This window comes from Octodon degus, unplaced genomic scaffold (assembly GCF_000260255.1).
Source record: "Octodon degus isolate 3935 unplaced genomic scaffold, OctDeg1.0 scaffold00033, whole genome shotgun sequence".
Classification (NCBI taxonomy): Eukaryota; Metazoa; Chordata; class Mammalia; order Rodentia; family Octodontidae; genus Octodon; species Octodon degus.
In genome coordinates this window covers 16,922,465-16,948,862 of record NW_004524609.1, presented here as the reverse complement: position 1 = coordinate 16,948,862, position 26,398 = coordinate 16,922,465, and the positions used below count along the sequence as shown (strand labels likewise).

General features: G+C 55.2%; 1 protein-coding gene across 3 annotated transcripts in view; it reads right to left on the bottom strand.

The window, feature by feature from the left end:
* The window catches only part of Mgat5b (mannosyl (alpha-1,6-)-glycoprotein beta-1,6-N-acetyl-glucosaminyltransferase, isozyme B), a 64,933-nt gene extending 43,838 nt beyond the window's left edge, over window positions 1-21,095 (bottom strand). The window contains exons 1-4 of one of the 3 annotated variants that reach the window (XM_023714051.1): window positions 20,457-20,545; window positions 18,204-18,327; window positions 16,638-16,750; window positions 8,535-8,682 (exon numbers count right to left, since the gene is read on the bottom strand). In XM_023714051.1, the coding sequence (XP_023569819.1) occupies window positions 8,535-8,682; window positions 16,638-16,707 (218 nt within the window). In that variant the 5' untranslated portion in view covers window positions 16,708-16,750; window positions 18,204-18,327; window positions 20,457-20,545. Of the gene's footprint in view, window positions 1-8,534; window positions 8,683-16,637; window positions 16,751-18,203; window positions 18,328-20,456 lie in introns of all 3 variants that reach the window. The other 2 variants (XM_004630140.2, XM_004630142.2) reach the window with 2 other exon arrangements.
* Window positions 21,096-26,398: the final 5,303 nt, after the last annotated feature.

The window sequence follows — 26,398 nt, the reverse complement described above, 5'->3', positions numbered from 1 at the left end:
CTGGCATGTGGTGCTGGGGGATTGAACCGCGGTCCCTGTGCTTTGCCAAGCTTGTTTCAAGTAGGTGCTTTAGACCACTGAGCCATCTCTCCAGCCCCCACAGTGCTCTTAAAGGTCCGTGAAAATGTTTTAATTTCTTTTAAAATTAGAGGGGGAAAGCCTACAGATACAAGAACATGGTTCGGAACATAATGTGAATACATTCATCTTTAGAGCAATAGAGTCATAAAATACAATGTGTACCGCAGGCTTAACTATGTCCCCTCAAACCACATAGTTCACAGTCCTCACCCCTGGTGTCTCTGGATGTGACCTGATTTGACAATCCGGTCTTTGTGGGTTTTGAAATTCATGAAAGCACTGTGAGGTCATCCTGGAAAAGAGTGGCCTCTAATCCACTGTGGCCAGTGTCCTCATGAGAAGGGAGAGCTTGGCCCCAGGGTGGGCACTGGGCAAAGTCTGGGGTTCAGCTGCCACTAGCCAAGGGACTGTAAGATGCTGGCAAGAAGTCCAGACCAGTCCTGCCCCTTCAGAGAGAACATGGCCTGCCTGGATCGAATGCAGGGGCTCTGCACTGAGCTACATTCCCAGGCCAATTTAATTTTTATCTTGAGACAGGATCTCCCTAAGTCACTAGGTTGCCCGGGCTGGACTGGAACCTGCGATCCTGCTGCCTCGTCCCCCCAGAGTGCTGGGATTTTGGAAGGGCACACCATGCCCTACTGCCAAGCTCTCCCTGCAGGTCATCAGCACTGCAGGAATGATCACTTCCGATTCCCCCAGAGCAGCACACCTGGCACCTCGGGGCCAGCCCAAGGGGCCTGCAGCCCTCTGTGCCCAGGAAGGGAGACAGTCTGGAGCCATAAGGGAGACAGGGGCTCACCCAGCAGAATCATGCAGCTGGATGTGATTCTCATGTCACCGGCAGGTGATGCCAAAAAGCGAGTTCTGAGGCAGACAAGAAGGCCCATTTCACCAGGAGCAGGGCTCAGGACCAAGGCCATGACAGAGCCAGAGGCCAGCTGGCCAAGGGCTTGGCACCTTGGGGTGTGGCCACCCCTGTGGCAGCAGCAAAGGCTGAAATTGTTTGGGTAGGTGCTTCCTTGGCAACGAGCACCCTATTTCTCCAAAGCCATTACTAGGATTCAGACCTAGACTTCCGCCTGCTCAGGAAGGGGACATGGGGACCGTGCCCTGGCTTCCTTCATGTGAGATACTCCCTGGCCTTCCTCCAGTTGGCACAGATTACTCAGAACCCTTTTGTCCTCCTGCCTTTGGCTGACTTCCTTGCCTTTCCTTTTTATCTTCCAGTGTGCATGTGCTGAAGAAGAAAGGATGTCAACCCAGCAAATCCAGAACAGTGGGCAGCAACATGCCACACATGGCAGGCAGTGGTGCTTAGGGGATAGAGAGCCCAGCACTCATGTCCTGCGTGGGACCCGCTACCTGAGCATATTCCTCACTAGTGACTGGGAGCCTCAGCTCAGTGGAGACCCCGTGCAGAATCACAGGCCCTCCCCACCGCTCCACCCCAACGAGTGTGGCAGGTAACCGGTATCCTGTCTCCCGGCACCCTAGGGCCCTGCGAGCGGAGCAGACCTGGCTCAGTGCCTCCCAGCGCCAGTATCAGGGACATCGTTCCCCTGCCTGAGCCCACGTTCCTCATTGCAAGACGTAGACCTCATGGGATCACTGGTGAAGATCCAAGTTCAGCCCATCAGCAGCCGGGTGTGCTGGTGGTGCACACCTACACCTTCAGCACTCGAGGAGGCAGGAAGATCACAAATTTGAGCCTAGCCTGGGCCACTTAGCAATGTGGCAAGAACTGGCCTCAAAATTTAAAAATGGCTAAGGAGGTGGCTCAGTGCAAATGTCTTGGATTCAGTCCTCAGTACTGCAAATAAAAAAGGAAAGTGGAAGGAAGGAAGGAAAGAAGGGAGGGAGGGAAAGACTCACTAATACCCACAGAAAGTGACTGGTTTGATTGTTACTTTTTCTTTCTTTCTTTCTTTTTTTTTTTTTTTTTTTTTTTTTGGTGGAACTGGGGATTGAACTCAGGACCTTGTGCTTGCCAGGCAAGTGCTTATTCTACTGAGCCATCTCCCTGGTCCCTTTAATTGTTACTTTTTAGCATTGTTAATTATTATTATTATTGCTTCCAGCTCAGCCACTCAGTAGCCAAGTCCACTGCAATCCAGAGCACATCCCTCGGAGCCAGGGAGCCGAGTTGCCCTGTGCTCGGTACTGCTGGCAGAGGCCTCTGACCAGCCCCAACTTTTCTCCCAGCAAGTGTCTGGTGGTGGCCCAAATCAACAGCTCTGAAGGAGGTGGAAAGAAGGGACAGCAACTTTCCAAGCTAACAGGTAGCCTCCCTGGAGCTCTTAACTGCCTTGCCAAGTGGGGTCACCTCTCAGTGTGCCCAAAGCCAACACGGGGACCTCCTGTGATGACACTGGGACCTTAAGAACCCAGAGGAGGCCAGGACCCAAGATCCTGGATAGGACCTCCAAGACCTGTAGGTTGGCCCCTGACCTTATGGCCTGGGGCTGGGACTAGCCCTGAGGAGAGGAGGGACTTTGCCAAGGTCATACAGCGAGCTAGGGGCAAGGCAAGGTCGCAGGTGCGGGCAGCCGGGTGAGCCTGTGCCCTGCTTGCTGCTGGCTGTGAGACCTGGGCCTGCTTCCATTCTCTGTGCAGTTACTGAGTATCCGGCATCCCACCACAACTCAGGAGGGGATGCAAGGCCACACTGCCCATCCCATGCCTAAGACTAACCAGGCCACCACCAGCCACAGGCCACCACCAGCCACAGTGGCTAGGGAAACCTGGCCTGGGATGCTCTGTTCACTCCACTTCCCCGAGGGCCTAGGGACTGCCAGGATCCTGCAGGGACCACTTCTCCCATAGATGGCAGTGCTACTGGCTCTAGTCGTCAGGAGGCTCCTGAGGCTCAGCCCTCCCCTCTGCCCCACCAGGTAATCACCCACTTGGAGCCAGGCCCACTGCGCAGGTGCCAGGGCTCCAGGACGCCTCGGGACGGAGCTTTAATTTTGCCTTCCTCCCTGATTTATGAGGGTTGCATTCAATTAACAGGGGTATTGATTTCTCACAGCTGGCCAGCATGTTTGCTGGGAGTTATTTTATTATGAAACGGATTGCTCTGCTTTTAAAACACAGAGACTGGTGGACTTAGGTGCCCGCAAACACACACACACACACAGCAAGACACAAATGCAACCCGGCCAGAAACCAGAGCACTGCAGCTGTGGGGAGATGTGTGCTGTGCCTCTGTCACACAGAGTCACACACACCACAGGAGACGTGGGACACCCCCATCCCATGGCAGCCTTCCAGCGCTGTTCCTGGTGTCCTCCATCTCGCCCATTCAGAGCCCTGTTAATGTGGGGAGGCAGGGAACCAAAGACCTGCCAGCCTCTTCTGCACTGAATAGGGGACCCTCTGCTCCCAACCCCAAAATAAATACCTGGAGCACATGCACTAGTAACAGGAACAGAGCCAGGCTGGCTGTGTACCCTGACAGTATGGCAAAGCTGATGTGACCTCACCCCGACCCCAGACCCCAACCATCTCCTGCCTAGGAGCCTCAGATCCTTCTCACCCAGGTGGCCTCAGCACCTGGAGACTCTGGCCTGACCATGAATGACACCTCCTACCTGTATTTCCTGGGCACTTCTGGCCAAAGTCTAGATCGTCCAACTCTGCAGCCCTCCCATGAGCAGGATCAGAGGAGGCCAGCCTCACCGGAGCTCTGGAGGCCAGGGGGAAGGCCCAGAGCCAGGGATCCTGGTCTTACTCTGCCTCTGGCACTTGTGTGGCCATGGTCCCTTCTTAGCCCCTGCCCTCCCAAGTTCCTGTCCTGACTCTAATGGAAAGCTCGCCACACAAGCCTGAAACCAACCCACACCCTCCAAGCATACCCCTTGTCCTGAAGGCCCTGGCTCCCTTCCTGGACCACTACCACAGACATGCCATGGCCACTGGAGTCACCTGCTGTCCTGAGGGAGACCAGCACCTGGAGGAGGGTGGATAACCATCTAGAATCAGCAAGTCCAGGAACTGGGCCCAACGCAGGGGTGGAGAGACACAAGGTCCATCCTTCCAAATCAACAGGAAAGCTGCCTTAACAGAGCGCTCTGGCCTCCCCCTCAAACTGAGCATCCTCAGAGCTCATGTCCAGCTCTGTAGCCCCTGGCCACCCTGGTACCTCACACAGAAAGATTCGGAAGGAAGTCCAGTTTTTACATAATGCCTCTTTGTAATTTAGAAGAAAAGAGTCCTTATCTCATTTCCCAAAGACAAGAATTCTGACATATCTCCTTTCTGCCATCTTTCCTGCATGGTTATTTTATTTACATTAAATTTTACACATTTGTACTCTGACTCTATTTATAATCCTACAACCTGCTTTTTTCAGTTTCATTTAACATTAAAACCCAGCCTCTTCCTCTCCACATACTTCTGAATGGCTGTACTACGTAAACCCCACCGAGCGGGCCGTCACCATCTGTCTAGCTGGTCCCTCACCGACAGACATTTCCACAGCCGCTCAGCTTTCTGACACTATAAATAATCGTTCCGAGCCAGAGGTTCACCAGACCGCCTCAGAAGGTGAGACTCTCTTTCAGAGACGGCTCAGGATCTGGCTCCAGAGGAAGCCACCACTCTAAGGTTGGGGCCGTGTCCCTTGGGGCTGAGCCACTCAACTGAGCACAGCAAGGCCTTGGTCCCCACTCACCCACCCGCCCAGAGCAGAGTGGGAGACTGAGGCCCACCTTGTCCAGGTAGAGTTTGCCAAAACCAAACATGACTAGTTTCTTCTCCTCCCCATGTGTAATCCATCACACTGGAAACTAAGAGGATTCAAGGGGCCTTGCCCTTCCCCTCCCGTCCCTCTCCTTTCCTTCATTTCTTTCTTTGGTAAGTTTTTGCTGAGCATGAGACCAGCTAAACATGGATCGCTGGGAGTGGAAGCGCAGAAAGCAAACAGACCAGGCCCCTGCCCTCACCTCGCGTGCACTCCAGCAAGGGGAGAGAAAACAAGCAAATAAACAATGGACATGCACAGTGAGAAGGGGTTAAAAGAGAAACGGGGATGGGATGCATTTTTAACAAGACTTGATTAGGGAAGGCCTCACTGGAGTCACTTGAGCAAAAACTAGAAGGAAGGAAGGGCTTTTTACCCAGCCCGACACAGGGGAGGAAGGGAAGAGCCCATACAAAAAGCCTGTAGCCAGTGAGAAGCCACTGTCCTCCAGGAACAGCAGGGAGGCTGGGACAGACAGGAAGGGCCGGAGGGGCACGGAGCCAGGACTCTGGGTGAAAGGGGAGACACGGGGCCAGGGTGTGCGGTGGCTCTGAACACAGTCCTCACTCCCTCCCCCTTTCAGCTTTCCGAGGACAAAACTCTAAACCCTCTCCGTGGTGTCCCCTTCCCTACCCGTAAGTCCCCAGCCTGGACTTGGTCACCAGACAGATACAGATGGCCTTGAACACAGCCAGCGTCCAACTTTGGTGGTTTTGCCACTGCAGAGAAGCTGTGCGAAAAATCCAGAGATCATTGCTATTTGGCTTTGAGATACATAATATGATGCTGTTTGCAGCAATCTGCCTCCCTAATTATGTTTTCCTGGGCGAAAATAGCAAATTTGCTTTCCCCCGAGGACACACCAGCCACTAGTGGAAGGCAGCAGCCCAGAAGCTTCCAGAAGGGCAGAAGGACGGTAGAGGTTCTTACTATGCCACAGGGAATCTCAAGCGGGGATCTGAATGCAGGTGACAGAACAGCTGGACATCCAGCAGCAGCCCCTCTGCAGCCCCCACCCCTGGGCTGAGGATGGGTGGGGCTGTGGTGTCCGTGCACGGGGGAGTGTGCCACTTCTCTCCCTGAATCCTGAAGCAACAGTGTCCCTGGAATTGATGGCTTTGCCTGCAGGGTCTGATGGGCTCTGCTGGCCCTGATGGATGGCTGCTATTTCCCAAGACGAGCAGGATGCAGCGCATGCTCTGCCTCCAAGCGCCCTCCTTCCGCTGGAGGAGCTGAAGGGCAGGGCAGGGGAGGGAGCAGGAAGAGACGGTGGCTGTGCCAGCAGCGCAGGGAGGCTGGCCAGGGGCTCGGACCAGCAGGATGCCCAGCAGGAGCCAGCGGGGCATTCAGCAGAGCTGAAGAAAGGCAGGAAAGTGCAAGGAGCAGGGCAGCCGAGGGCCAGGCAGGAGAAGGATGAGCCACCAGGCCTGGAGGACAGGGCCAGGACACAGGGGCAACAGGGAAAGTTGACTGGGAATGTGGAACAGAAAAGATCTCATGGCCTGAAGCCCAGGGAAGCCCAACACCCATCCCCACTTCCCTACCACCAGCCTCTCTTTCCCTTTTGGCCCCTTGAGTACTCCTTTTTCACAGAGAAGCCAGTGATATTTTTTTTTTCAAAACCATACCCAACAGCTTCCCCTGGCTCTTAAAATAGCTGACAAAGCCCTATGTGATCTGGCCCTGCTGGCCTCACCCATCCGTGCCGCTCTCTGCCCTCCCGGCCTCATATCGCCTCTTTCCTCCTGTGTAGCAAGTGAGCTCCTGCTCAGGCCTCCGCCCTTGTGCTGTCAGCCTCCTACTCTCCTCCCAGCTCCTTGGGAGCCTAACTCCCCCCCATCACACATGACCATCATGCTCAAACATGGTGTGATCAAAAGAGAGGATGGATGTTTACATTCTTAAAATTACAGTAAAAGACACATTACTAGTTACCCCCTCCAATCTTCCCCCTCGGAAAACACTCGTCCTATTATTCTTGCCAGTTTCTGAAACACTTCTGGAAGTCTTCTTTTGTGAGAATTTTTGGTAGGTGCCTGAAGTTCTCAAACAGATTTAAAACATTTGTGGTAATTTCCACCAAAGGAAGACATTGCAATGTGTCTTTCTCACCCTCCTTATTCAATGGATCTGGCACCGTCCAAACATCCATGAAAAGGGAAACCACTGGTGGATTCAGGACACCAAGGAAGCCAGGACAGGCCTCACGAAACTTCCAGAACTGCTGGGTTCATGGCCAGTAACTCAGAGCAGGCACACCAAGTGAAAATGGGTCTCTCCAAACACCAGGCCACAAGTATGCTGGGTTCCAGCCTGACTCAGAAGCATCCCTTGGTCACAGCTCCCAGGACCAGGGTTCACACACCAGCATTTCACCCCATGTGGCCCAGCTCTATGCTTTAGAAATGCCCAGAGCCTCACTTCTGCACCACACCTGGCAGAGGCAGGAGATTCCTCTAGGCCTACATACGCCGTTTGGATTTCACACAACTGGAATTCCTGGGACGCCACTGAGGCACAGAGGGAAGCAGCACAAATTCTTGGGGCTCTGCTGACTGAGGAGGAGAACATGGAGGACAAATAAGCCAGGAAATTCCCCTTGGCTCACTCCATTGGTGTCACCACATGCTCTGCACAGCCCAAGCTCAGAACCAGCACAGCCCTTGGGGTGGGAGAAACAGGCAGCAGGGTCTGAGCAATGAAATGCCACATATGTGAAGTGCATATAAACCACACACTACATATGTGTGTGCACACCCTGTGCTTGCAATTGTGCACAAGTCTGCAGGGTGGACAGGAAGCCTTCTTGTCTCTGGGAGCAGTAAAGGGCCTTCTCTGTTCACCTGGGATGTTTTACTTAAAATAGTAAAAAGAAAATCTGCAAGTGGACAAAATGTCAATGGTGGCTGAACTTAGGTCAGAGGGGCCCGCTCTGACTCATACCAGATTATGGGGCTGTGTTTGCAGTCTTGCTAAATTCTTACAGTTTTTATTCCACATAAATAAAACTGGAAAAGACTGGTGTTTTCGTTCTGGGGTTTGTCTGTTTGTTCCTTCATTTGCTTGCTTGCTTGCTTCTTTGGGGTTTTTTTGAGACAGGGTCTCACTCTGTAGTTCAGGTTGGTCTTGAACTCACTATGTGGCCCAGATTGGCCTCAAACCATGGCAATCCTCCTGCTCAGCCTCCCAAGTAATGGGACTCCAGGGGGCATGTGCCACCTCGCCCGGCAAAGACTGGTGCTATGGCTCAGTCTCATGACTTATGAAGACAATGACTTATCAGAGCCCACAACACTCGTGTGGATTAACCCAGTGATGAGTTCCCAGCTGAACACACAGTGAGCAGGTAGGTTCTGGTTGGTAGTGGGTTTGTGGGTGTGGCTGGGAGAGTGTTTTCCACTCTTCTTTTTTCTCTCTACTTCCTGTATTTCCTGGTCACCATAGGGTGAGCTCCTTTGCTCCACCAGGTCCTTCCCCCAGGCCATTTCTACCTTGGTGTCACCCAACCATGCACTGAACTCCCTGAAACTATAAGCCAAAGCAAGCCTCTTCTCTTAAATTTCTGGCTGTATTTTGTCCTAGCACCAAGACAGAGACTAGTACAACTAATACAACCTGGACTGTGCTCTGAGAGTGTCCTGCATCTGTGCCCTGGCCCCAGCACACCAGGGATACACCCACACCCACCCTGTGCCCACTGATCCCTCACCTGTCTGCTGCAAGGTGTGTGTCACTAGCGGCCCGGTGCAGCTCGCTGCTGTTCTCCAGCCTGGCCAGCGTGTCCATGCGCTTCATCATCAGCTCCAGCAGGTCACTCATCTTTCGGAGGATGCCACGGGACTCGGGGCCACCCAGAACTGTGGGCAAAGTGTGGGCACCATCAGGTGTGGCCCAGCAGCCCAGAGGCCACCTCAAGCCACCTGAAGCTGCCCAGCGACCCCAGCCCAGCTCCATCTTCCTTGGCTACCACAGAGAAGGAGTCAGAAGAGTGGGCCTGCTCCAATCACCACCCTGTGGGGTGGGATCAATACCCCTTTGGCCCTTTGCTGGATGGAACAGCACTGGGTCAAACCTGCTCCCTACCAGCTGGGTAATCCTGAGAACCCTTGCCACCCCATGGGCCTCAGTTTTGTTGACTGTAAGATAAAACTTTAGATGTAATCTCTGAGATGTCCAAGGCCTCAGCAATCCTCAGGACTGGGAGAAGACAGGGAAGGTCCCCAGTGGGACAGGAGTCCCAAAGTCCCCAACATCATGCTCCGGGCAGTACTTCTAAATCAGGGTTTCCTCCAAGTGTGGTATATTGTCCACCAGCTCAGAAACTCCAGCCAGCCTAGATGCACTGATGACAGATCTAGGGCCTAGACGCACTGATGACAGATCTAGGGCCTGGGCCTGGAAGCTGCGCTTCCTTTGCTCCCCACTTGACTCTGACGCAGCTCGGGGAGCTGTGCTCCAGGGGCCCAGTGCTGGTGTCCCCTCCCGCCACTTCTGCCCAGCCTCTGGGCTCCATTGTAAAACATCAGTGTGAACTTGCCCTGGAGCTCACGCTGGTCTTGGGCTCCCCAAGGCCAACTGAGAAGGGCAGACTCCCCAGCCCCGCAGTCTGAGCAGGGGAGGGACCCTTATCTTCCTTCTTTTGGGGGGATGAGGGGCAGAACTGAGGATAGAAGTCAGAGCCTTCACACTGAGCTATATTCTCAGCCCTTTTTATCTTTATTTTTTAAAATATAACTTGCTAAATTGCCAGGTCTGGCTCCATCTTGTGATCCTTCTTCCTCAGCCTCACAGAGTGCCGGGATCACAGTGATCCCTGAGAGGGGGCTGGGAAGACGCAGATCTACCCCACCCTGGCCAGGGAAGGGAGCTGGGGTATGTATGCACCACCCCCAGCCCCTGCCAGTCACTGGGCAAAGGCTGTTCCGGGGATGGCATGATCTGGTACTTCCTGCCTGCCAAGGGGGCTCCCAGGCACAGTCACAAAGGCATCGGGATCATCAGGGCTGCAGGTTATCAGCAACCACCTCAGGAAAGAAAAAACTGGACACCCAGCAGGCCTCAAGGGGCTGATGATGCGCTGGGGAACAGCATCCTGCACAGGCTTCCTCGGCATAAACCCAGTGTGGGTGGACAGTGGGGAAGACATCGTGCTGCTCTTGGGCTCTGTGTCCCCAGCTTACAGCCTGATGTCACTACACCTGGCAGGTGGCAGGAGGGAGCTTGTGTCAGACAACTGGGAATAGACAGCGAGAAGGGACAAGAGGCAACGAGCCAGCATGGAGAGGGAGTCACCAGGCCTACTGTCACACTGTCCCCTTTTCTCCTGGTTCCATCAGCCTGGCCCTTGCCCGCTTCCACAGGCTGATGTGAGAGCCCTCCTGGAGGGTCCCTGGGTCTGAAGGGTAGAAGCTAGGAGGGTCACTCCTACACTGGCCCCACGACGCCTCCCACTGGGCATCAGACCGAGGCTTCAAGGAGGATGTGTCCCCTTAGAGGGGCAGGGCCCCAGGCTCAGCAGGGGTGGGGAGCAGAAGAGGAGAAATGGAGCCGTCCAAAAAGTCCCACCCCACTCCAGGTGGAGCCAGAAGGAAGGGAATCCCTATCCCCACCACCCCAGTAGCACTGGCCTTCCTGTACGTCTGTCTCAGAAAGCTGAGCTGACTGCTAAAAAATCAGTTAGGCCTGGAGAAATTTCACAAGCGCCTTAAATAAAGCAAACCTGGGTCTCTCTCCACTCTCCACTCCCTCACATGCTGCGTGGCCCACACCCTGGCTTCTAGGGTCAGTGGACTCCCCAGATGCCTGGAGCCCAGCCCTGCCCTTGTTGTCCCCTGCTCCCCAGCCCAGCCCCCTCCTCCTTGGCCTCTCCTTGAGGTCTGTACCTGTCCTGGGACCTCACAGTCACTGTGCTCCCAGCCCCACCACCCAGGGTGCAAAATAGTCAGAGGGGCCAAGAACAGCAAGCACTGGCCTGGAGCTTCTGGGCCACAGCTACAGCGCTGCACAGACTGGGGTGGCAGCATGTGGCCTGGGCAGGGACTCCGGTCCCTCCACAGCCACTGACCACGTGGGGACAGGTCACTCTCCTTTTGGCTTCAATCTCCCCTGTGTAAGACAAGGGGGCTGCAACTGCTTGGTTCTGAGGTTCCTGCACCCCAACTCCTGTTTCTGCACCTTTCCTAACTGCCTCTAGACACCAGGAAATGGGGAAGAGTTACCCCAGAAAAGGCTAGCTGTGAGATCCTTAGGCAAAGTTCCGTTTTGCTTTGCTGTGCCCCGGGTGGGGCAGCAGAGTTGGATGCCCGGAGCAGAGAGAGCACAAAGGACTCTGCACGTTCATGCAGGAGGTGCAATTTCCTGGCACGGCCTGGGAGCCAGAGAGGGGGAGGCCCAGGGCCAGAGGGATTCGAAGGATGGGGGGAAACTCCCCGAGTAAGGACCATGGGAGGTGCCTCCAGGCGGGGAGCAGAGGGAGTCTGCCCCCGCTTGCTGCACCGGGCAGTGGCTTAAGCCCTCATGCAGGCAGCTAACTCAGGGTCCCTTTGGGCAAGCAGGCTGAAAGCAATGGGGCACCCTTCTCCCTGGGGCAGTGTAGGGGGATCAAAGAGGCAGGAGGGAAGACGCTGAGCTGGACGATCTGGGAAAAGCAGAAAATCAGAGCCGAATGACAAGGGAAGCCCCCCCCATCTTTGCTGGGGTTGTAGATGAGTGAAGGGTGAGGGGTGAAGGAAGGGTGAAACCAGCTCTTACAAAACAGCAACAGAAGTGACCCACACATGGGCACCTAAGCAAGCACTCCTCTGATCTCACTAGGGTCCTGGAGAAAGACAGGGCCACCTCGGCTGGTGTTTTAAGGCCTCTCTTCATTGTGGACCAGGATTGCAAATCTCTCTGCAGATTCTGGGGTGCAGGGGTGGCTGCACCCCCACCAAGACCTGGGGAGACAGCACCCTGCCCCTTCCTGAGAAGCTCCAGAGGTGTCACCCACATTTCTGCCCAGCAGACACCCTAGACAAAGGTCACAGAAGGGAGCAGACCAGTGAGATGGCCCGGCCTGAGTGACAAGTGCCACCACTGGCCCCAACTGTCAGCAAGTGCCACCACTGGCCCCAACTGTCAGCACAACAAGCTGACACGGCTCCCCTGGGTTGCTTCCCATTCTTGCTGTCTGCTGAATTGAAATGTATTTACTGCGAGGCCCCAGCGATACATCTCAGAACTAACACACGCTCCCGCCATATTTCCATATAAATAAGGAAAGCTGAGACGCGAGAGATACAAATGGATCCTCACATTTATAGACAGGGGTATTTTTATGGCCCAGCGAGGCCCATCTCCTCCCCTCTGTGCTCTCTGTTGCTCTGTCTCTCCTGTCTGCCCTTGGCCTTCCCCCTTTCCTGTCCTCATCCCTACACTGCACTGGTAGCTCCTGGAAACTGCACAAGCCCCCACCTGCCCGAGATCAGAGACCTCCCTGGCATTCAGGAGCAAGCGGAGTCCCTTTAGGTTTGCACAGACAGAGAAATGAGCGCATTGGGCTCTTCACACAATGCTGTCACCATAGCAGACAACAGCAGGGCCGTGGAGTTCAGGCTCTGGGCAGCGAAGAGACAAGGGCAAGCCCAGGAGGGGCTTCCTCAGCCCTGCCTATCCACAGCCACCTCTGGTAGAGATCCTGGAGCCTAAGCCCAAGCACCCTCAGGTAGCGCGCTGGGAGGCAGGGCCAGGCCAGGGGAGACCTCAGGGCAGACACAGGGTGGACCCCAGCCCGTGGACCTCTCCCCAAGGGAAGCCCCCAACTGCCATGTCCTCAAGTCAAGACACGGAGCAAGGCACAGCCCCACAAGCTCCTGCCAACCTGTTCCAATGAGACTTCCTGGGAAACAGAAGCAAGGGATCCCTCAGGAGCAGCTGGCAAAGAGGAGGCAGAGCTGCCAGGGGAGGGAGGCGCCCCAAATTCCCCTCCCAGTGCCCCAGCCCAGGCTGCGACAAGAGGAAATGGAGTTAGATCCCCTCTGAGTGATGATTCCCATCCACCCCTTCTCTCTTGGGTCCCCGAGAGGAGTGTGCAGAATGCAGAATGAGATGTCTGTCACATTTGTATCCCCAACTAGGGCACTTGATCATGAAAGATAGAGCGGCCCAGAGAAGGCAGAGCCCCACAGAGAAGCTACACACACACACGCACACACACACACACACACACGCATGCACACACACAAAGGGATGGTTCAGCTCCCCCAGCAGCCCCTCCACTGCTGTGGCTGGCCGGGACCGGGCCTCCCTCCTCAGCTTGCCAGGCAAGGAGAGGTGCTTTTCCCATTCATGCTGACTGCTCTGGTAACCAGTCAGGATTTCTCTCCTTCAGTGTCAGGGCCTTGGTGGCTTCCCTCTCCTCATTCATTCTGCCCCAGGGCTGCAGAGAATGGCAGCGACCACAAAATAGGCATTACCCACACCCACACCCCTGTCCACCACAGCCACTTCCCCTCACAAATGGCCCTTCCAACTGCCCCCCACAGCCTCCCTCCTCCTGTTGGCGATGTGGTGGCACCTGAGGGATGTCCCCAGCCACCACATGGGACACAGGTGGAGGGGGACTGCTTTCTAAGAATCAAGATTCTTAAACCACAAAATCTAAAACATCCCTGCCTTGTAATCCTCTAAGCAAATTAGCTGGATCCAACAGCAGAAAAAAATTAGGGGACAAGCCAGGTAGGGTGGTGCACACCTGTAATCCATGTACCCCTAGTCCACCGGCTTGGGTGGCCGAGGTAGCAGGATTGCCAGTAATTGAAGGCCAGTCTGGGCTACATAGTTAGACCCTGTCTCAAAAAAAAAAAAAAAAAAAAGGAGGAGAAGGAAAAAGAGGAGGAAGAGGAAGAGAAGAAGGAAGAGGAGGAGAAAGAGGAAGAGGAGAAGAGGAGGAGGAGGAGGAAGAGGAAAGAAAGAAGGACAGAAGGGAAGGAAGGAAGCAAGGAAGGGAGGGAGGGGGAGGGAGAGAGATCAGGAGATAAGAAGAATTAGACATAAACCAGACTGGGGTTCTTTCCCCTGGTTTCTCCAGAGGCCTCTCTCCTCCTCCATCTCCTCTTCCCAGACTGTCGGGAAGGTTTTAGGTACTCAGCTCCCAGGCTTAGGCAATGTGACAAGGCTTTGACCTGCATCAGTCTGGTCTAGAACTAATATGACAGCACAAAAGAGATCCAGGATCTCCACTCCTCGGACCACCAGACAGAAATGCCTCCTAGTGACCAGCAGAAATTACACACCAGAATAGTCATAGCTGCTCTATTCCCAAATTCCCAAACCAGAAAGAACCCAGTGTCTACCAATGGGAAAATACACGCTGCCACACAGCAGCCACAGCCAGGTCTGGCAGCCCATGACTAATCTCAGCACTCTGGGAAGCTGAGGCAGGAGGGTCACTAGGCTGAGCCCAGCTTAAGCCACTTAGTCACTTCAGCCACATACAATGAAACAGGTGAACGTCACACATCTATGTTGAGAGACACAATTGCCTAGTTGTTCCCCCAAAGGCTCATGCAGTCAGGGGCGACTTCTGGAGTTGGTGACGGATTCTTCATCCAATGCTGTGATTGTGCGTGTGAGTGTCCTGGGGCAGCTACTCTGCACACAAAGGAAGTGGGAGAGGCTGGGTGCTACTGCCCCTCCTTTTGCTCTACACTGCTGCCAGGAATGGCTGCTCTGTGTCATGTGCCACTCTGCCTAGGAGCCAGCTGAGTATGGACTGAAACCTCTATTAACTGTTAATAATAAACCTTTCCTTCCTTCATTTTGAGTGTCAGGTATTTGTCCCAGCAACATGTAAAGAGTAACCGAGACACTCTGCACGAAGTTCAAACCTAGGCACAGCTGTTCTATGCTATTAGGAGCGAAGGTCATGACCATATGTGGAAAAAGCAGTGACAAAGAGGTGACTTGAGGACATGCCAAGGCTGGATTCTGGATCTGAGGACATGGATTATCTGTATGCTTTGTGAATAAGCACTTGCGCGCATGTGCATGCGTGTGTGTGCGCGCGCACACACACACACACACACACACGTCCCCACCTGCATGACCTGGGACAACTTCCCTCCCCAGTGTGGGACAGGACCTGGGCTTCAGCCAGCCCTTATTCCTCAGCTTCTGGGCAAAATGCTCAGCACAGCCCCTCAGGGGGGTCCTCCTAAGCCCCTTGTGCTCTACTTGCCCCTGGGCCCAGGATAGAGCAGGGACCATGGGGTAGAGAAGCCACCTGAGTCTCTCAACTCTAGAAAGAAAGATCAGATCTCCTACCTTGCAGACCCCTGAGCTTGCTGGAGGCCCCACTTCTTCCTGAAGCCCCTTTACAACAGCCCAGCTAGATAAGTGCACCCCTTTCCAGGGAGCCTAAGTACCCGTCTTTACACCTCACCTTCCACGTTGTCCCCCAAGTCTTCCAGCTCACTGTACACCGGCCCCCACCCCGCTTCCAGCCTCAGCCCTATCAAGAGCACACCTTCTCAGTCCTCTGCCCCAGCACCCTTTCCTGCAGTGCCCCTTGGCAGGTTCAACACACCTAGGGTGCACAGCCCTCACTCTCTACCCAGTGCCAGGGGGACCCCTTCCCACATGCGCCCTGAAGAAGCAGTGTTATCCCCACCTATGGGGGAGAACACAGAGGCTCATCCCAGCAGAAATGGGATCAATTAACTTACACCCGAGCTCCAATGACTAATAAGTGTGAGGTTCCTTCTGGAGCTTTTGCAAGTTTAAAGAAGAATGTGTGAAGCCAAAGGAATGAATCGGATGATGAGCTACCAGATGGTGTGATAAGTGCCACTCAGAGCGCCCACTCTAGATGACAACCCGTGCTCCTTGGAACGCATACAATACTCATCGCTGGGAAGAAGGGAGCGAGAGAGCCGATCCCTGGGAGTCTGCGAAGGGGACTTTGAAATCACCTGGGCCACATCTCCAGAAACCCATTTGCCCTACTTTCTCCACCGCTCTGTGCTCTCCCTTTCACCACTGACCACAAGGCTACCTGGGGCACCCTAGGCAGGGCTCTACAGCCACCACCCCCAGCAGGGCCCAGCACAAGGACCCCTAGTTTGTCACACTCATACCATGTGGTAACCAACTACATCAGGCAATTACATATGTGAGCCTATCACATCCAATCTCCGGGAAGGTCATTCTTTTTCCTCGTTTCCTATGGTGACCTAAGAGATGTGGCCAATGGCACATGGCCAGTAGGTGATGAACCAAGATTCTTTCCCCACTTCAACTGGTACCTGAGGCCTGAGGTGCATGCTCTGAACTGTGACTCCACTTCCCACAACCATCACACGGGCCGTGAGCAGTGGAGAATGGGGCCAAATCTACAGCCCAAGAGCTCAGAGATGAGACACAGAAGCCTGTGGCCAGGCCTGGCCCCCACTGTGACCACAGCCTGGGCCAAAGGCACAGAACATGGGTGTCTCAGAGGCAGGTGTCATATCCAGAGACACCACCCCTGACACCCTAACTAAAGGAGCCACACAGGCAGTCTCACCTGATGCCTGGAGACTCCAACTCACACCCTTCCACCCCTGGCCTGAGAATCTGGGTCAAAGGGAGTTCCTGGGCACAGGAAGGACCACAGCCAAAGCAGTGTGCAAGGGCACACAGCCGTGGCTGACGCCCTGCCTCTCTCTTGTACTCACCTATGAGGTGGCCAGGATGCCTGGGCCAGAAAGCCCTCCCTAGGACTGTGCTCTAAGGCACCACCTCTCCTCCCACTCACAAACACTGCCACTTATTACCCGCATTGCCCCGAAGTTACCTTCTGTGCGGATGGTGAACGGCGAGTCCCCCAGGCGCCGGGCAGAGAACTGGCCTCCCAGAGAAGTCATCAGGAAGCAGAGCGTGAAGAAGCCGATGCCCAGGACAAAAAGCCTGTGGGGAGGCAGAAGCCAGGTCAGCAGGGCAGGCCAGTGACACAGTGTCCCCAGCCTCTAACTAGGAGGGGCACATGATTGCTTTCAGAAAGAGCAAGTGAGGAGCAGAAGCCAGGGCGAATGGAAAAATGAGAGCAGAAGCTGAGTTCCCCCTCCATGGCAGAGCCAAGAGCAGGTTACAGGACACTGGTCACAAGCCCATGACAGACCATCAGGGAGAAGGATGCCATTTAGGCAGAAATTCAGGTAGTGCCTAGCCCTAGACAAAGCCTGGCTCATCAGCATTAAGAGCTTCTCAAAGTGTGGTCCGTGATGGGCAGCATCACCCGAGAATCATCAGAAATGTACATGCTAGCGCCCCAAGCCCCAGACTTCTGAGCGGGACACTGGGGCACAGCCAGGCATCTGTTGTAATGAGCTCTCCCGGTGATTCTGACCTGTCTTAAAGTTTGTGAAACACTGGCATAGAGGGAACAGCAGGGCCTGAGGCCAGCTGCAGTGCAGGTAATTGGTCCAGCTGAGACTCACCTGGATCCCGTCCATCACCCAGGCCCCGCTCCACCCCATGTACCTGCTGCCATCAGGCATGTGGCAAGAGTTCCCTATCCATCTTCTCAGGGGTGGTATGTACTCTGTCACCGCTAGATGGTAAAATCCCAGACAAGGCCACTTGGGTCCCTGCTGTGCCCAGACCCCTGTATTTCCTCACCACACACAGTGCTTGTCAGCCTGCACCACTGACTGCCCAGAGGGAGCCCACACCTGGATTATGGAGCATCACTTGAGCAAGTGCACTGGCACCAGGGTGGGAGGATTGGCCAAACGTGACAGCTCTCATTCTTTCAACAGAGAGTTATTCTTTCTCCACCAGGTGCCAGGTATCCAGGTAGCCCAGGGAAGCAGGAGGGAACCAGACATCAAAGCCACTCTTAAACCCAGCTTAGGTTCCTATTCCTTAATGCTTAATCCTGGGCTCCAAACAGGAGAACAGGGCTGGCAGCACAGCCTTGGGAGTCTCCAGAGGTGGCAGATGTTCCGGGACCTTGATTCTATCAGGGGACTCAATGAACTGGAAGAGCTGAGAGGGGAGGCCCCTCCTCTAGGTCAGGGTGAGATACTTTACCCAGTGTGGAACCAGGGTGGCCAGGGAGGGCCCCACAGGCCATGCCAGGGATTTCCAGCTGCCCCGCCTCCTCTGCTCAAACCCAGGGCTTGTTTGTGTCTTTATACAACACTTGTTTTGTGCATTTTAATCTTCATTATTTGAAACTGGCAGAGCAGTATTTAATTAAAATTTGGTCCATTAAAGAAAACACATAATTGCAGAACAAAATAAAAAGCATAACAAAATTCCCAGCCCATATTTAAAGGAAGCTGTTAGAGATTAAACCAGAAAAGGGCAGGACCCACAGAAAGAGAGGGCATGGGAGCATCCCCGGGGGAAAACTTACAGACAAGTCCCAGCCAAGGAGGAGGGGAGATGGGATACAGTGGAAAAGACAGCATCAGAGACACTGAAGGGCCACTCACTGAATTCCTCCAAGTCTAGGGCTAGGGCTCAGACTCTGGGGTCCCCTAAAGGGAATAAGGTGGGTCTCAGGGTGACAACAGAGCAACAGCGCAGGAAGGGGACTGTCACACACCCAAGGAGATCCCAAGGGAAGTCAGTTATTTGTCCTCCAGGCCTGGGGACAAGGAAGGACTTCCCCCAGCTCATCTCCCCCACCCTTCCATCTGCTCCCAGCCAAGGAGGTGTATTTAGAGCTGCAAACCTGTGCCTGCAGCATTCAGACTCCCATGGGAGAGGTGTCTACACCCTTCATCTGATTCTCCCTCTGCCAGTCTCTAAGCCTGGAGTTCAGGGTCCCCAAGCAGCTAGGCTCACGTACAGCAGACTCAAGATAAAGTGGCTCCCTCCATCCACACATCCACTCCAGCAACATTTAGGAGCACTTGTAAAGTAAAGGCCCTGTCAGAAGCTCTAGGAAAACCAAAAGAACAGCATTTCCAGTCCACCCCGGGGAGGAACAAGTTTCGATGATGTAATCAGAGGCCCGTTTCCCCTCTGAAGGGGAAATGAAAACCCCCTAGTGGCCGCAGGTCCCAGCAGTCTGGAGAGACCTGAGGTTAAGTTGCACAGCTGGGGGAAGACATGCAACGTCACCCCCAGTGTTGCTGGTGGATAGAAGCCCAGCTGGGCTGGTGCTGCACACCTGTGATCCTAGCACTGAGGAGGCTGAGATAGGAGCATCACCGAGTTCCAGGCCAGCCTGAGCTACCTAATGAGTTCAAGACCAGTATGAATGACATGGCAAGACCTTGACTCAAAAACAAACAAATAAAAATAGGGACCCAAAGGGGATGGGGAATAGAGTAGACACGGAAGCCACCCTGCACCGGGTGCTGTCCGAGGTTCTGAGGACTGCGCTGCCTCTAATCGCTTCCGCAGAAATGTCCCGCAGAAGGGGCTTCCCACAGTTTGCAGCAGGGGGAGGTGGGCCAAGACCCTCTCACAGTACCAGGAAGACCAGGAAAGGATTCGAGGGTTTCTCTGCAGGAGCAAGGCCCATACCAGAGACGCCCATTTCCTGTCCATCTTCCCGTGGGCACCACAAGCCATGGGTTCCTGATACCCACCAATAACCCATGGAAAGCCCCAGCCTTAGAGATAGCGGCTCTTCTGTGGTTCCACACCCTCCCACACCCACCTGACAACTGCGTTCACCGGGGGCTGACTTCACACTAGGAGGCAGAAGCCAGGTGGGGGGGTCACAGTCTCCCTATCCCAGCTCCAATGGGACTTTGCAGGGACCCTGGAGGAGACATTGAGGGCTTGGAAGGATACAGACGGGGCTGAAGCTGGAGGCCTGAAGAACAGGAGCTCATGCCCGCCTGCCTGCCTGCCTGCCCCAAAACCCAAGCTTCGCACCTCCTCCGCCTGCAGCGCCTGGCCCCCACCTGTGGCCTGTCGCGAGTACCGCCCCGCCCCAGCACCCTCCACCCCCTTGGCGTCTCTGAGCTAATACTCCAGCCCCGGGGACACCCAACGCAGGGACATCGGGGAGACTGGCAGAAGCTGTCCCGCACGCAGAGCAGAGGCGGGTGAGTCCCGCACAGCCAGTGTGCCCAAGATGCGTGTGAGGGGTCGTCTCCGGCTGGGCCCACCCTCCCTGCTTCCATTGCATCTGCCCCGCTGAGGCGCGCCATCGGGGGTGAGTTTTCGTTGGAAGTCTCCTGCTCCAATCTTGGGGACCCTCCCGTCCTAGACAGGGTCTCCGCTGCCGGGAGGGAAGTGCCTCCAAGGGAAGGGTGGGGAGCCTGGATTAGGCAGAGGGGACAGAGGTGGGCCTAGGGGGCCCGACTGTCGGGACAGGAGGGGGCGACACTCGGACTTCGTGCACCAACTTTGCTCTCTGAATGAGACCAACCGCTAGGTAGGGAGGACCCGAGGAACAGAAAGGAGGCTCGCTGGCTGGGGCGACTTCCTGGACCCCAAACCACAACCTGAGTGCTTTCTGCCCCAATTCCCACCTCCGCACTCCAAGTCCTCTCCAAGCTAGACCAGCGCGGGACAGTTCTCTCGTCCCCCTGGCACCACAGAGGGTTGAAGCGCGAACCTCCTTTGCCCCTGGGGCATCGTCTGCGTCCTCCAGGGGCCCGACCTCGCCCACCTCGACCCCACGCCAACCGGGAGAGAACTTTACCGAAAGGGTCTCAGGGTGACGAGGCATCTTCTGACCATTATCTTCCCATCCGGGTTGACTGTGATCATTGTTCAAACTTGTCTGGGCGAGAAGCCGCGGGCGAGGCCGGACGAAACGTCCTGGGCAAGGCTCCTGCCGCGTCCGGGCCGCGAACCCGCTGCGGACCGAAGCCGGGTCGGCGCAAGGAGGGGGTGCGGGAATCGGTGGTCGTGATGCTCGGTGTAGCGGTCTCGGAATCAGGGAAGGGGAGCGGCGCGCTGGCGGAGGGCGGCGAGGGCGCCTGGCCCCGCCGTCTCTGCGTCTCCTTGCTCTCCGCTTCACATGTTGGGGGCCGGGAGGCGGCGCGCCCCCAGACCGCCGGCCGCGCGTCTGCCTGCTCGGGCTCGCTCGCTGGGCGGGACGGCTCCGCGGCGCGCAGACAAGCTCCCCGCGGCGGGCGCCCGCATCCCGGTCCGGCGCCCTCGCGCCGGCTAGAGGCTGCCCAGGGCCCGCGCCCCGGGCCCCCGCGCCTCTGGGCCGCGCCGACCTCCCGCCCCGCGCTGCTTCGCGCCCATGGCTCTCGCAGAGGACGCCTCTGGCGCGCCCGCCTTCCCGGCTGCCAGCGCTCGCGCTCGGGTGTCCTGCGTCCGGCAGCCCCGCGCAGCGCTACGCGGGGAGGCGCCGCATTGTTTCCTCGGAGGAGGCGGTGGAGCGGCGGCTCGGGCGGCCCAGGAACTGCCTCTACGCTTCAACGGCGCGCCGGCGCCACCTCGCGGTCACAGCTCAGCCGTGCGCTCCCCGTGAGGTGCAGGGCGGGGCGGCTGCGCCCTGCGTTCGGCAGGACCTGTGGGCAAGGTCCCTGCGCCGCTCCTAGAACCATGCAGCCTCTCAGGACGCTGCCAGCGGAGCCGAGAGAGAGCTCCGGGCGCAGCCCGGAGACCCCTTCCCTCGCTCCCGACGGCAAAGTCTTCTTTTGGGTCCCTGTCCCTGCAGCCCCCAGGAGCCTCTGCACTGCCTACTTCGCGCCCACTCTGCTTTCCAACCCTGTCAGAAGCTCCCTGGGCTGGGTTTTGCTTGCTGGGCTGAGTGCAGTGCGCTAGGCCTATGGCACTCAGACCTGGAGCCCCAAGGGCGGCCCGGTGAGAGCCTGAGATCTAGCTTGCCTCGGATCCTCTCTGAACCAGTGTGCTATATCACATGCAAGTCAGAAGAGTCTCGGCTATAAAACCAGTGACCAGGAGCTCCCAAAACACGGTAGAACTGTCTTCGATCACCCACAGATCCCCTACCCCACCCCACCCCCACACTTGACTCCACTGTTGTGTTTGCAGTTGCGTATCTGAGGAAAGTTTACAGGCAGGGATGGTATTGCCCGAGTGCAGGCGTTAGCAGTGTTACCGCGGGCCTTGGGCTGGGTGCACTGCATGCTGATGTCCTGAGGATCTCTCCTGGCTACAGGTAATTTTGCAGCCTGGTTTCCGGTGAAGAAAGCCCTTATTGTGTTATTTGGTGCCGGACCCACCCAACCAGCAGGGAATCCCAGCCCCTCAGCTGCCGGCCCCGCCTCCTCTAGGCCCTTTGTGAGCCATTTCTCACCAGCAGTGACTCATGCACAGGCGTTTCCTGCTCCCACTTGGAAATTCACCTGTCCCCAGCTCCCATTATCTCATTGCCTTGCTCCCTGCCAGTGTGAAAACAGGTGATAAATTGGTGTTGGCGGATTAATGTGTTACTCTGGCTGGGTAACAAATTTGCATTGAACAAGGACATGCTGACCGTGCCTTGGTGGGGAAGATTGACGGATGGTGGCAGGAAATCCAAGCCTTGTGGGAAGCTGGCTAAGGAGATGCGGGAGGGCAGGGGTCTCTGCTGCGTCTAAATCACACCAGGCACCTGGGTGCCTCCATCTGCCACAAACTCTAGTAATAATTTAATCCCTGGCTGCTGGGGCCAAAGTCACGGCCTCAATAAGAAATGAAATGGCCCTTCTGATTGTGCACCACTCTTATTCAAGCTTGGCGGCAGCATTTATACCCGGTTGGCATTTTAACCAGAGAGAAGGTCTCCCTCTGGCAGTAGGAAATGGCCTGTCTCCGGAAGGCGCGGCCAGATCTGGGCTGGGTCCCCTGGAGAGGTGGCTTAGCCACCACCTGAAGCCAGGTCTTGGAGATGAAAAGGAGCAAGCCCCTTGTGCCCTGTACCAGCGTGGGGACCAGCAGGGAGGCATATCGACAATGGTGAATGATACCTTGTGTGCCACATTGTCCAGCTGCCTGCTCCTTTCCGACTCTCTTTCTGTTTTGTCAGCCTCTGGTCTGCATAAAATGCAGTAGAGACGGTCCTCCTTGCTCTCCACAGCGCTGTAGACACTGGAAGGAAGGCTATGTGACCCATGACATGAATCCTTCGATACAGCTTCCCGGAGTGTCCCTTTCCCCAGCTGAAAGTTGACCCTATCATAACCACTTCCTAGGACTATTCAAGGATGGAGCCTGGGGATGCACACAGGGCCTCTCACCTGCCTCCTCGGAGCCCTCTAAGGTATAGTTACAGTCATTAGCATCTGCCTGCAGTGGGAGCCAGACGGAGCCTCAGCGCCCATGTGCCACCCACTCTGCGACACCCCCTCGGGGTGCCTGCTCCCTCTGCTTCACTCCTGGGTCCATGTCAGTGTTTCTTGGGGTCACCTCCCAACCCCACTTCATCATGAGACTCTGCTTCTGGAGAACCCACTTAGACCCTGCCCAGCAGTCTGAGGTCTAGCCCCGGCCCACAGCAGAAAGCTCTACCGAGCTTAGAAAAACTGAGGACTTACTCTGATCCATCCCGAAGGAGGGATTTGAACATATTTGGTTCTTTAATACCGTGTGTTCCGCCAACATCAACAGTTGAACAGTAAGGGTAGAGAGCCACTGTTCTAGACAAGACCCAGTGTTTTAGGATGAGGCAGGAGAGTCTCCCTAGGCAAGAGAATTCCCTGGAGGAGAATCCGGAGCAGGGAGAGGAGGGCACATTCGCAGAGCAGCAAGGTGGACTAGAACCCAGCCTCTCCTTGCTGTTGACTGAACTGGCTCCATCCTAGAGGTACAGTGTAGTGGTTGATACACTGTGCCTACCTGAGAAGTTTAGAAGTTTAATTACGTGACCCAGGAGAGAGCCAGGGTTCTTAGTTTGTAAACACCCTCATCCTGTGCAAGAGGAAGGCATGGACTGAAGTATGGACCGAAACCTCCACTAATTGTGAGCTGAATAAGCCTTTCCTTTCTTAATTTTGGATGTTGGGTATTTTGTCCCAGTAGTGAGAGAAAGATCACCAAGACACACAGACTCAGCATCTTCCCTGGTACCCTCAATGCAGCCCTTTCAGGCCCCTTCTACTGCCTGCAGGTTCTGCTGGCCTGGCTGGAGAGACCAGGAGAAGCCCAAAGGCAGAAGGAGATGCAGGAGGCGGTGGGGGCCTCTGTCCAGGAAAGTGGAGAAGGACTCCTGGAAAGCGTGGGCAGGGGTACTGTTCATGGGCATCAGACTCACAGTACCTGGAGGCTGTCATAAGAGTTAACAGCTGGTGGCTGGAGAGATAGCTCGGCGGTCTAAGTGTCTGCCTGGCAAGCTCTAGGACCTGGGTTTGATCCCTGGTACCGCATGCCATGCCGGCCTTGCGCTGTGCCAGCCACCAAAGCTGGGCATGGTGGTGCACACCTGTAATCCCAGCACTGGGGATGCTGAGACAAGAGGATCGCTACAAGTCCAAGCTGTGTAGTGAGACCCTGTACCAAATAAATACATAAATAAGATTTTTTAAAAATAGTTAACAGCTGGATGTGGTGGTACATGCCTGTGATCCTACAGGAGGCAGGAGGATCACAAGTTTGAAGCCAATCTAGGCTACACAGTGAGTTTAAGGTTAGCCTGAAGAAAGGGAAGTCCTGTCTCAAACAAAACAAAAGGCAAAGAGCCAGGTGTGGTAACACATACCTGTAATCCCAGCACCCTGGAAGGCTGAGGCAAGAGGATCACAACATCAAGCCCAGTCTGGGCAGTTTAGCAACTTAGTAAGATTCTGTCTCAAAATTTATTTATTTATTTATTTATTTATTTATTTATTTTGATATAGCTCCTTGTCAAGGCCCTGGGTTCAATCCCAGTACAAAAGAAGAAAAGAACAAAATGAGGAGGAAAGCATGGAAGGAAAGAAGAGAGGGAACAAGGGAAGGAAGTAGGGAGGAAGGAAGGAAGGAAGGAAGGAAGGAAGGAAGGAAAGAACGGAGGGAGGGAGGGAGGCAGGCAGGTAGGCAGGCAGGCAGGCAGGCCACAGAAGAAAGGCCCTAAACCATCAGTACTACATTTTCTAGCTGCCTTGAAAACAGAAGTGAGGTCAAGGTGTCAGTGCGATCGGCTCCATCCGAGGCCCCAAAGGAAACCCTGTGCTGGGCTCTCTCCCCTCCTGTGGCAGCCAGTGAGTTTTCGTGTTCCCTGCTTGTGCTGCACCAGTCCCCTCTCTTCTGTTGCCTTCCACGGCTGTCTTCCCTGTGTTTTGCTCTGTGTCTACATCTCCCTCTTCGTATGGGGGTGCCTGTCATAGGACAGGCGGGTCACTGTAGTGCAGTGTGACCTCAGCTTAGCCACGTCCATCTGTGTAGACCCTTTGTTCAAGTAAGTTTGCATTTTGAAGTTCCTGGAGAACATGGCACTCAAGGGGACACTGTGCAACCCCCCACAGGGACCTTGCGGAAGGGGCTAAAGTGGTTAGAGATCCCTGAGGGCCAGCAGCCCCTGAGGCCATCGCTGCCCTGTTACTTGGGAGAAGGCAGCCATCCGGACTTCTCATGTGCAACTGCATCATTTTTAAATGTAGGCTCAATATTTTTAGATCACTGTGCAAGACCCGATGAAACCTTCCTGGTGGCCCCACTGGGGCTCTGGAGGCTGTGCCCTCCTCCCCGCAGCCTCCAAGGACACCCAGCTGCACAGCCACCTGTCTGCCTGGGAGGAAGCTAAACACTCGGGTGCATGCTGGGGACAAGGAGGTGGCTGTGTTCTGGGAATTTTTTGGCTCCTCCAAGTCCCCAGGACCTCTCTGGGCATCAGAACCCTGCTTAGCTCCAAACTTCTCAGGGTTTCAGCCTGGGGCAGGGAGGAGGGAAAGTTACTGCGTTTGAAACCCTCATTTCATATGCTGCAGCTGCAGCGGCAGAAGGCACATTACAAGGAATAAGCCATTGTCCTTTGTTGGAGTGCGGAGTATTAATAATGTCATAACAGCATTTGCCGACACTGGGCACAAATCATCTGCAGCCGTGAGGGGAGGGGACAAGCCACACGCAGACGCCGCCTGCCGCCTCAGGCCTTGAGGGGAGGCTGCTGAGCGGGGAGGGCTGTCTCCCCCATGCGTATTTCATGCTTTCTGTTTCCCAACATTTAGGCTAATCCTCTGATTGAAAAGCAGCGTCTGGGGTTTATTTTTATTTAGCCAGAAGGCCGTTCTGCTGCACAGCTTGTGGGAGCTGTGAGTAGAGCTATTGTGGCTGTGCCACAGGGAAGGTAGTTGCTGAGGGACAGACACAGAGACAGAACAGGGGGCCAGCCAGAGAAGCAGCTCTCCAAGCTGACCTTCACCCTACAGCACAAGCAGGTGCACGCCAAATTTATCATGGCCATGAGATTCTATTTATTAAGCACTTACTATGTGCCAGGAAAGAGATTCTATTTATTAAGCACTTACTATGTGCCAGGAAAGACCAGAGACTCCAAATGGGTTACTATGTTTATGTTGCTATTTTCGTTAAATTTGCTTTAGCATGCAACTTAAAAAAAAAAAAAAAAAAGACGCCTTTTTTTGTGGACGGTTTCCCCAGCTGTATCACAGCTCAGTACTGGAAGATGGGCACTGCCATCTGCGGTCACAGAATTATGGTCCAAAGCTGCAGAACCCGTGAGCTCGTTGCATGACACAAGAGCAGGTG